The sequence below is a fragment of the Salvia hispanica genome, chromosome 2, assembly GCF_023119035.1.
Source record: "Salvia hispanica cultivar TCC Black 2014 chromosome 2, UniMelb_Shisp_WGS_1.0, whole genome shotgun sequence".
NCBI classification, from domain to species: domain Eukaryota; kingdom Viridiplantae; phylum Streptophyta; class Magnoliopsida; order Lamiales; family Lamiaceae; genus Salvia; species Salvia hispanica.
Genome location: NC_062966.1, coordinates 10,791,737 through 10,802,697, shown reverse-complemented (window position 1 = coordinate 10,802,697; position 10,961 = coordinate 10,791,737). Strand labels below are relative to the sequence as shown.

At 39.9% G+C, this 10,961-nt stretch overlaps 2 protein-coding genes across 2 annotated transcripts; both read left to right on the top strand.

Annotated features, from left to right (window-relative positions):
* The first annotated feature begins 1,328 nt into the window (after positions 1 to 1,328).
* LOC125206263 (uncharacterized protein At2g29880-like) lies at positions 1,329 to 3,949 on the top strand. Its single transcript, XM_048105543.1, has 5 exons — positions 1,329 to 1,392; positions 1,493 to 1,845; positions 1,935 to 2,091; positions 3,499 to 3,692; positions 3,755 to 3,949. Exons 1-5 carry the CDS (start codon positions 1,329 to 1,331, stop codon positions 3,947 to 3,949), a joined length of 963 nt encoding a protein of 320 aa, XP_047961500.1.
* Positions 3,950 to 9,441: 5,492 nt separating this feature from the next.
* On the top strand, positions 9,442 to 10,952 carry LOC125204846. Its single transcript, XM_048103591.1, has 2 exons — positions 9,442 to 9,597; positions 9,692 to 10,952. Exons 1-2 carry the CDS (start codon positions 9,570 to 9,572, stop codon positions 10,798 to 10,800), a joined length of 1,137 nt encoding a protein of 378 aa, XP_047959548.1. The 5' UTR covers positions 9,442 to 9,569; the 3' UTR covers positions 10,801 to 10,952.
* The last annotated feature ends 9 nt before the right edge of the window (positions 10,953 to 10,961 follow it).

Genomic DNA, 10,961 nt, shown 5'->3' with positions numbered 1-10,961 from the left:
TATTTGCGTTCTAGCATGCAATTATCTGTTTAACATGTGAATTGATTAATCGCATAATCAGTCAAATAGATCCGTATCTGATTTATTTGTTTTGTACAAGTCTTCCGCTGTGCAAGGGGCACCAAACCCCATCACATGCAAGGTCCTCCAGTAGGTTTCCAGATCCGTGTCCCCTTGGACAATCCGGCTGACTCTGTCCTCCAAGTTATAGATCAGATACGGGTCCGACGTAACGTCTTTTTCCTCTCCTGACATCCTGCAGGTCTGGGTTGTCCGTCGCCTTCTGGTCGGGACAAGGTATATTTGGGCTATGATGAATTATTTTATGAGTCTGTAATTATCCTGCTCTGAAGCCATGTTAAATTTTGGGATCATATATTCATTCAACTTGTTTAATTGTGAAGGAGACTACACGCCTAAATAGGCTTAGGGTTAATTACATATGGTAAGATTTACCCTAACTGCAAATCAGGAAAAGAATAATTACAATTAATCAATTCTCTAATCTTGCGTATCTCCTTGATTTATTTCCAATATTCTTGATTTATTTCCAACATAAATAAAAAAAACATCAAATATTAAATTATAATTTTAGGAGTCGTTTGGTTTTTATGTTTGGTGTAGCCCATGTTCGGGCTTCTAGATGGGCAGAGGTCAAGATTCGTATTCAAAATTGATGTTTGGTTGCAATGTTGAATTTGTAGGCCCATCTTACACTTGTGTTTGGTTTTTTTGTTTAATAGAGATAGTTAACATGTGGTGACTATTCTACCCCTAGGGTTGCTTGTTAATTTCGATTTGCACATCTGAATATATGCGCCGCGCCTCTTTCTTATTTCCATTCCCGCACTTTTTTTTCATTCACTTGAGCGCTGCCTTCTTCACAACGGCGTTGCCTGACCTAGTCCACAATCATTCTTATAATACCTCAATTTCAGTCCAGGTAATTTTACAACATCCACTATCGGTGATCGTATTTGACGAGTATTTGATTATGAGTTTGTGTTTGTGGCGAAGTTGCGTGTCTGAATAGTCCCTTAAATGCTAGATTCTCGTGTTGATTTACACTCAAAATGCGTTTGATGGTATCTTGCTGTGTTTCTTTTATTTGTTGGGAAAGTGGGTATAAAATGCGTATGAGATTTATCTTGTTGTAGTTCTTACCTGATGATATAGAAAATTAGATGGGTATTTATCTTTGTTGTTTGATGGTGTTGATTTTATTCTAAATTGATGTCATATGTTATACTCTATCTGTTTATTTGTTGTCTACATATACGCTGGGCATGTATGTAACATTTGCCTATATTTTTTGGTTGTTCAAAGTGATGTCTGAGGCTCGGACATATGCACCTAGCGCCGGTGCCGCCGGTGGCAGCCAAGGCACTCAAGGTTTGGTTTTTTGAGTATTTCGTTCTTCACATAACTTTTGAACATGGAACAATGAATATTATCAATTTTTGGTTGACTCTTTGTTGAATGTCTGTTGTAGGCCGTAGCCAATATCGCCGGTCAAGCTTCCGTCGGTGCGACCGCCCGCGTAGATCTTGGTCTGTTCGTGAAGAGGTTGTGCTACTCTCCTGTCTGAAGGATATGGTTGCTAGAGGATGGAAGTCGGACAATGGCTTTCGAGGTGGATACGCATGCAAGATAGAGGATTGGATGAAGACTGAGTTCCCAACTACTGATTTGAAGGCAGATCCACATGTTCAATCTAAGCTAACTAGCTGGAAAAAGAACTACTACTCGCTTTCAAAAATCCTCGACCGAAGTGGTGCTGGTTTCAACCTACACAATGATTTCAAAATTGATTGCTCGGATGACCAATGGGACCAAATCGTGAAGGTATGTGTTAGCTTTCTTGTCCGCTCCCAATTACATATTTTTGCCATGCCTTAACTTGTGCATACGTGTGCTCATTTTTCTCCTCATAGCAAGATAGCAATGCCCGCACCATGCGACACAAAGCTTGGCCTTACTGGGATGATTGGAAAATAATCTTTGGGAAAGACCGGGCCACTGGTGGGACTTCTGAAGGTATTGGTGAAGCAGTGACTAACGATTCCACGGATGATCCTGTTGCATCTATTGGTGAGAGTGGCGATTACTATCTGATAAGTCGTATTCTAAGCCTTGGTTACTGGTCAGTATGTCGTGAAATGCATGTATTATCTGCAAAACAGTTGCTTAAGTGTGCAGGATTAAAGGATTCAAGTCAGTAGGAGACGATTCAGGTGACGCAAGTGAAAAGGGCGCCAGAAGGGTGCGATACTGACTAGGATGCATGCCAGAGAAAAGGCTCGAGATGGAGAAGGAGGATAGCTGGGATGATCATTGACAAGGGCAAAAAGGTCAAAACGCAGGAGAAGTCTACCCTAAAAGTAAGGGCAAGCCTCCCTATAAAAGAAGCCACCTGGAGAGAGAGAAAGAGTTCCATCAACGCCCCTTTAGAGTTGGTTCCTTAGAGTTCGGTTAGAAGTTCTCGGTTCTCAACACACTTAGTAGAATTCTCTCTAGAAGATCAGTTCCTTCAGCATTATCTTACCTCTCGTTCCTCGCCACAGCCATGGTCACTTGACGTTCAAGAGTTTGCCGGAGAAGTCATCAGTCCGCCGTTCCAGCCAGTTATCGTAGCAGTGTAGTAGTATCATCGCCCGGAGTGGCACAAACAATGTTAATCGCTTTCTTAGTTTAAAGTTTACTTGTTTTCATCGTTAGTTATTTGCAAACACTCATCGTTGTTGCTCTTTTGAAGTACTTTGTTATTTTCCAACATTTACATTATGAAGTTCCTATTTCGCATGTCACTTTGGTTCGAGTTTGCTTCATTCTACCTAGGAAAGTTAGATCTATTGATTGCTTTTAATTTCTGAGTGCTTTCTTATCTGGAGTTGTTGATTCAAAGTTGTAGCTATGTTTAGTCAAGTTTTCGTGCATGAGTTTCTTTTCCGCACCGTGATTACCACCTTGCATGTCAGTCAGTAGAAGTAAAGTTGCAGTTTCACTATTTAATTTAAGTTTGAGCATTTAAATCAATGGATCTTAAGTTTGAATTTGTGAATCTGAAGTTCAGTCATGGTGTTTGTGTTTATCTGAATTCTGTTAATACTTGGTGAAGAAGAAAACGTCAAAATCAACTTTAGTTTGAACCACTTTACTTTTAAGTTACTTTTGCTTTTGTTCCCTACTTTTCAGATGTACTGCCAGACCAGAGAACCACCCAGCCATCAGATATACCTTGTTGTCTAATTTTCCTCTTTTAGTAACTATCTACTTTCATATGTCTCTGAGACACCTTGTCCCCTACTTTCACGAACACCACCACATGCCTGTTATTTCTACGCCTACTAGTCAGTAGAGTGGCACCTTTATTTCGTGTCTAGGTAAAATCTCAACCCAAGCGTGGTAGCTAACCAAAACACCCAGGAAAGTCACCGCAGTTATCAAAACGTGTCCATCCTCGTGGGATTCGACCCTTACCTCCATTATACTAATCAGTATACTATCCAAGCTTTGAAGATTTTCTGGGGTTTGATCAAGTCCAACCCACCTACACAAACGATGTTCCTGATGACAACAGCGCCCAGAGTGGTGGACAGAATGTGGCTGCAAATACTCCTGCTCCCGCTCCCAAAAAGATACAGAGCAAACGCAAGACCTCTGACGATGATCTGGGCTGCTCAACCTGCTTGGCAATCTCCATGCTGAAACCAATGCTCGTTTGGATAAACTGACTGCCCGTATTGGTTACGAGATGGACCTCGTGCAAGATAGGAAAGAGATCTTCCGTCATTTGGGGAACATCCCAGAGCTCACAGAGAATCAGCGTTACGATCTCTGCGACATCATTGGCAAGGAGAACTCGAGGCTGGAGATCTTCACAGGCCTACCCGACGCATCGAAGCCCGGATATGTGAGGCACCTCATGGAGAAGGAACCTCTTAACTAGACGCCTTGGCATGCGGGTGGGTTGAACTGACATGTGCCGGCTAATTTTGGTTATCAAAAACTATGCTCTTTTGGAATTATTTAGCTAGTTTATATTATATATTATCTACTATGCGACTGTTATGTAACTAAGTACTTGTGTTTTGACGTTGCTTGGTGGCATCTGACCTTTGTTTTGGCATGTAATCCTCTATTTCAACCATATATGAACTGAAATGTCGTATGGTACCTTTTTAATTATTCCATTGTTGTTTGAGTTGCTACGTTTGTGCACTGATTGAGGAGAAAATTCAGAGTTCTTAGTAACGACAGAAAGTGCAAAGAACTAAAAGAGCTAAGTCGATGAAATGCTACCTGAATGGATATACATAAATCTTCAAATTTATGGAAATGACCAAAATTTAATGAAAAATTGTGATTTAACTAGTACTCCAGTATGTAATAAAATTGAAATGTTATATTGAGTTTCAAAATTATGGAAATGACCAAAATTGAAATTATTGCAATCAATAAGCTCCACTTATGATTTTAAATAAAAATATATAGATATTAGTTATTAGTTAAAATAATTTAAGTTATAAAATCTTATTTACTAAAACTTAATATTCAACAAAGCAGTAATATTATACAAGTAAAATTAGTTTTGAATAAATTATTAAATAGTTCAGATTTAACCATCGGCGTGGACAATATAGTAGTGCATTACTAAGTAAAACAAATGATCAAATAAATCATATACAAATATGGGAATTCTATTAGATTTAATTTAAAAACACAAAATGACCAGGAAAACAAAATACTAAAGCACCAGAGATTTGCATAACATAAAAACCAGATCTTAACTTGATGGAACACAGAGATAACAATTACATAACATATGCATTAGTACAAATAAAACTGATATTGCTAATCAATATCAGTGACATATTACAACACCCATAAACACTGTGAAAGGATATTATAAAACTACCTAAAAACCATCTGACATTGGAAACACAAATCAATACAAAGATTTGTGATATTGCAATCAGAAACACATTCATGCACTCATTAAAAATCGGGCTTCCGCGGCATCCTAAACCAAGTCACTGGCTTGGAAGATCCACACGAATAGGCGACTGATGGTCTCCGTGGTGGGGTTTCTTGAGGCAATACACGTCCCGTGGCATTCTTGTTTGTTGACTCAAGGTCTTGCAGTCCTCCTTCGTCGAACATCAGCTTGCGTTGTGCAAGAGAAAATTTGTTGAAGCTGTTGACCTCGCCCGGCTCATCCGGTTCTGCAATGTTGTGAGGTGCATCACCTTGACGCCCTTGTGACTGAACGGTGTCCGACAAGACAACCAACGTTCCCCCCATTTGTTGTTTAGCGTCGTTCGGCGCAAACAACTCACATAACTCATTGTATGCGGGGTCACTGTTGGTGTGATAGGCACCGAAAAGATGGTTTCTCTACATGGATGACAAGCTAGTATATCAGTTTTTAATTTCATGAAAGGAAAACGCATATTCAACTGCAATTTATGCATACCGGGAGATGATTTGCCCAGGTGTTTTGCGATACGATGATCTTGTTGCTCAGCTGATTCCAGTAGGTACCTGTAAGGCCAAGAAGCTCTTTGAATGTCCTATAGCGTCGTTCCAAGAAGTGAAGGCGATCCACTAGCTCGAACCATTCAATCGTCAAGCCGAAGTGATTCTCCACCATGGATTGGGTCTCGAAAATGAAGTCGCTGGGGAACACGGTCCCATCACATTCGTACTCTTTCTTTAGGCGAACCAAGGTACCGAGAATGATGGTGTCACTGTCATGACTCCATTTTCCTTGGAACAGAAACGGGCTTTGAGGTGGTTCTTCCATTGCCAGAGATTACGATGGAGAAATGGAAAGAGAGAATAAGGATGTTTGTATGTTGCAACACCAAGGAGGACAATATATATAGAAAATTATATTACTCATTTATGAGCACATCTACTTTAGTCCTTGACATATACTTACCCCTCATTCAATGAAGTTGCGCCGAATGCAGAGGTAGATTCATGTCAAATATACACTATGTAAGACGCAAGATAATTCATTCAAGCTAATCTAGTTATTCCTCAAAAGAAGATACACGTCAATGCTACACCAACTTCCTCATATTTAATTACCAAAATCATCTTTATTTGACAACTCAAATTTATGATACTTACTGTAGCTTGCATCGACCTGAATACCCCATCATAATATTTCATATAATACCAACGATATAGTTCAAAACAGCATTGCAACTAGCTGATTCTACAAATGTCATAACAAAACAATAAAGAAGTAGTTGACAAACTACATAATAACAAAGTGTTTTTGTCACACATTTTGCATTCTAACAAATTAGACCATATTCCCTAGCACAAATCCGAGCATCAATAAGACCACACCCATGACATCCAACGATAGGGTAACCCGAGCTTCATTACGACAGCAGCCAGAGACTCCACAATCACATCTGGTGTTGGATACTTTTTTTTCCCTTAAATTCGTCACTGGAACACAGTTGTTTCTTAGGGCGACACAATTGACTCTACACATAAGCCGGTAGCTTGCCATCCCCAGTCCGACTATGGTAGTTATCGCACCACAAGAAAGACCCGGAATGGTTTTCATAGGCTGGGCATTTGTAGAAGTATCGACCGGCATGTGTAGCCTCTTTCCCAGCACAAAGCAACTTCATCTTGCCTTTGCCGCAAGGACACTCGGGTATCATGTCAAATTCTTCAGTTACCGTCGACATTGGCTTGCTACAAAAAAGAACACAACACATATAAACTGGAGTTAGAGTGGACATCGAATAAGTAATACTTGTAAAACAGAATCTATTCTGAAAACAATGTCAACACAATAAATCTAAATAGAAAATGAACAAGCCACAAAAAAACGCACATTACTCCACATGGAGTTAGCCAAGTCATCACGCATTTGATTCCATTCCGTAGACGCCTCTACTTAATCTACGAGTCATTATGCATCTCACCACGTATGAAATTGTGTAGGAGGAAGCATGCTTTGATTAACCGGATTTGGATCTTAATCGGATAGAAAGTAGCACTCCGTAAGATGCTCCATCGCATCTTTAGCACCGCAAAAGCCCGTTCAATAATGTTACGAGGTCCAGTGTGCCTTAGATTAAACAACTCTCGTGCATTTTGAGGACGCTGGGTGCCGACTCCCCATTCTTTCAAGTGATATCGCACGTTTTTGTAAGGAGTGAGCAATCCTTCAGCATTTGCGTATCCATTATCACATAGATAATAAGTTCCTAAAAAAATGCAAGTATATGATGTAGGTGCTTAGCTAATGTAATTTAAGGGGAAAGTAGGGGTGGTGAAACGGGTTACCCGTGGGTACCCGCACCCGACAAGTCGGGTACCCGTACCCCATTTTAGCAAAATTTGTTGTCCCAATACCCGCCCCGCTACATACTGGGATTACCCGATACCCGTGTCGGGTATTCCGTACCCGACATTGCGGGTACCCGTACCCGACCCGAAATCCTAATAAAAAATTTGAAAACCATAATAACCGTCAATGGTTCCTAATTTACTTTATTAATATCGATGATAAACGTTGAATAGATTGGGAATAAAAGTGAAGGGACACTCTATAACTAGTTCCGGTGAGTTTTCAATTGTATGTTCGTTGGAATATGAAAATTTATTAAAAGAACTTAGATTATACTACAAAGTACTTCCACTACTCCGCCTTAATAAAGACATTTCATTTTCTTCACTCATTTTGAAAATATAATAATATAAATATTCCTATCTACATTATTATTTCTCTTACTTTATTTTTTCCCCTTTCTAAATATTTATTTTTAATTTTTCAGAATGAGTGCGTATATGGCTATTATTATTTAACTATTTACTTTTTTTTCATCCACTTTAACTATTTGAAACACCTCTATTAATATGGAATGGATGGAGTATTAAAAGATGGAATATGGCTAATACTAATAATAACGGGTACTATCGGGACTAACGGGTAATTCTAAAACACACTACCCGATCCCGCCCGGTTTCCCGTTATCATCGGGTAGCGGGTACCCAATACCCAGTGGGTAGCAGGTCGAGATGGGAATTACCCATTACCCGCTACCCATTTTGCCACCCCTAGGGGAAAGCATTAAACTAAAGTCAAAAAGGAATAATTTATCAAAGTATACAGCTATTCAACCTTTCTTTACTCGCAGACCCCCTTCTCTAGTGACAGCGTCCCTAAGCACTCGAGCATCACCCGCCGATCCCTCCCATCCGTGTAAGAAATACAAGAAATTCATGTTGCGGTCACATGCAACAAGAGTATTGGTCGCTATTTGGCCCTTTCGCGTGCGATATCGTGGCTTATCTACGTTCCTGACGAGGACATTTATGTATGTGCCATCCAAAGCGCCAACACAACCCTATGACAGTGGATGCAACTCCGTAAAAGCAATACAAAACTATTTATTACTATGACTAAACTCCAACTAATGCACTCAAACAAATCAAAATTTCAATGTTAATTACCTTAAAGTGTTTCCAACGCGGGTCAACACAATTGTTTGTTATCAGATCAGGACATCAGGACGAGGCAGTAGAATAGTATGCAACCTGAGAACCGCTTTAAGTAGAAGATGTACATAGTGCGAAACAGTTTCACCCGAGCGTCGAAATGCAAATCCAGAAGGTCTAATTTTCTTATGATGTGCTAAAATATTTAGGAATATTGCTACTTGCCCCTCTAGTAAAACAAATCGACCATTCCAGAGACCACCACGATCTCTTAAAAGAATACACAACCGTCCGAATGAATTCCTATCCATACGGAGGTTCACAAAACAGTCGACATCACTAACTGAGTGAGCCTATTCATATGCCTCACTTGTGGAGGGATTCGATCAATTAGTGAATACCTAACTAACTGATCTGTTGCATGACGCATAAAACGCCTTCTTCTTTTCAAGTATAAATACAAAATGATCATTTGTTGTATACGCAGCAAAAAAAAGTATATCTTCCACCATCAGTTTAACGACATGGGGTACACGAACAATACGGGCCATCACCAACGATTGACTTACAACTAGCAATGAATTGTCCAAAATCAGAATTATGTTCTAACTTGCATTCACAACTACAAGCTACAATAGAAACAAAAAACTCCAAAAATAGGGGCTTTATACGAACCACAAAGCATAATAAAAGCTTTTCACAAACAATCAATTACAGACAAATATGTTTTCTGCCTCACACAGATCTAAGATGCACATACATGTAGAGTGTTTATCGGACACACCGTTCGATGCATGACTGTAAACGGGGCCAGAAAAACGTGATTGCTGTCTGGGTTATGAATATGAATAGTGCGGGCCTCGCGGGCCAACACCGGGCCATGGCTTATCAAACATGGATACCAAACAGTAGGATAAAGTTTGTTAAAGTGTGATAATAAACTAAAACTGGAGTTAACATAAAAACCAAACGACTCCTTATAATTCTGCGATCGAGAAAGAGAGGGGAGAGAGTGAAGCTGAGCTGAGCTTCGTCACTTCTTCCATGGCGACGGTGCTAGAGAAAGAGAAACCATCCATTAAGAAGCTCGGGCAATGAAATCAATCACTTGGAATTTTGCAGGCAAGTACTAATTGATTGTTCACTATGATTGCAATTGTGCGTAGGAATCTCTCGTTATTGTCGAACCCTAATTCATTTCTCTGCAACTCCAAAGTTCATTCCTCTCCCTCAAGACACTTCTTTTCCACTCGGAGGATCAAAAGAATGTTAATCCCCATCCCTGAAATCTGCGATGTTTTGGTCAATAAACACCAATTTTCTCCTGAATTGGCTTCGCTAGCTTCGTCGCGTTTACCTAAATTTCGAGATCCCCAAAGAGCTGATTCAGTTCTATCATTCCTCAAAGAGAATAGCTTTACGACTGCTCAGCTGCAGAAACTTGTCGTATATAATCCTCGGGTTCTAGGGTTTACTATTGAGGATATTAAATCCAGATTCAAGGTGTTCCTAGATTTGGGGCTTTCCTCCGAGGACATTGCCAAGATGATTTCCACTAATCAGGTGATTTTATATTCAAGTATGGCGAACAAGATCATTCCCCATTTATCGATGCTCCAGGGCTTGGTGGGATCCAATGATGATGTGGCCAGACTTGTGACGAGATGCCCCTCGTTGTTTTTATTCGATTTGGAGAAAACATTAATGCCAAATGTGGAAATCTTGAAGAGGTGTAGCATACCAATGGAGCGCATCCTTCACTTGCTCTACATTCGCCCGAGAACTTTCTTGGTTAAGTCGGATACTATGATGAAATCTGTTGAAAAGGCCGTTGAAATTGGGGTGTCTCTCACTTCAGTTGCTTTTATTTATGCTGTTGGTGTTTTTAATCATACAAGCAAAGGGATGTGGGAAGTCAAGTTGCGAATTTTCCGTGATTTGGGATTTTCTGATGAAGGTATAGTCACAATGTTTAGGAAGCAACCTCAAGTTTTTACAGCATCTGGACACATACTGAAGAACAAAATAGAGCTTCTGCTTGCTACTGGGAGGTACAATATATCCAGTATTGTCGCATTTCCAGCAGCACTCGGGCTCAGTACTGAGAAGAGGATTGAGCCGCGGATGCAGATTCTGAGACTTCTGGAAAGTAGCAATCTGATTGAGAAGTGGCCATGTCTTTCACTTGTTCTAAAACTCACAGATGGTAAATTTGTTGAGAGATTCATTAGGCCTTATTGTGATGAGATTGGTGAAGAACGGATCACACGAAGATGGTTGTTACGAGCAGAAAAGGATGAATCCGGAAGAACTGGTGTGCAGTAGTGGTAGTAATTCTAACTACTAATCTTATCAATTTCAGCTATTATTGCCTCACATATTTTGTTGTGTTTCTGCTGAAAATCCATGTTGTGTTTAAGCTATTTATACTTACAAGATTGTTGTTCCTAGAAGAATTTACGTTGAGATTACTTTACTTTCTCAAC

Bases quoted from the DNA above. Each gene is read 5' to 3' on its own strand.
- LOC125204846 (XM_048103591.1), top strand. From the start codon at position 9,570: ATGAAATCAATCACTTGGAATTTTGCAG. The intron at 9,598-9,691 runs GCAAGTACTAAT...GCAACTCCAAAG, and splicing joins AATCACTTGGAATTTTGCAG to TTCATTCCTCTCCCTCAAGA.
- LOC125206263 (XM_048105543.1), top strand. From the start codon at position 1,329: ATGTCTGAGGCTCGGACATATGCACCTAGCGCCGGTGCCGCCGGTGGC. The intron at 1,393-1,492 runs GTTTGGTTTTTT...TGTCTGTTGTAG, and splicing joins TGGCAGCCAAGGCACTCAAG to GCCGTAGCCAATATCGCCGG. The intron at 3,693-3,754 runs GCAATCTCCATG...ATTGGTTACGAG, and splicing joins TGGGCTGCTCAACCTGCTTG to ATGGACCTCGTGCAAGATAG.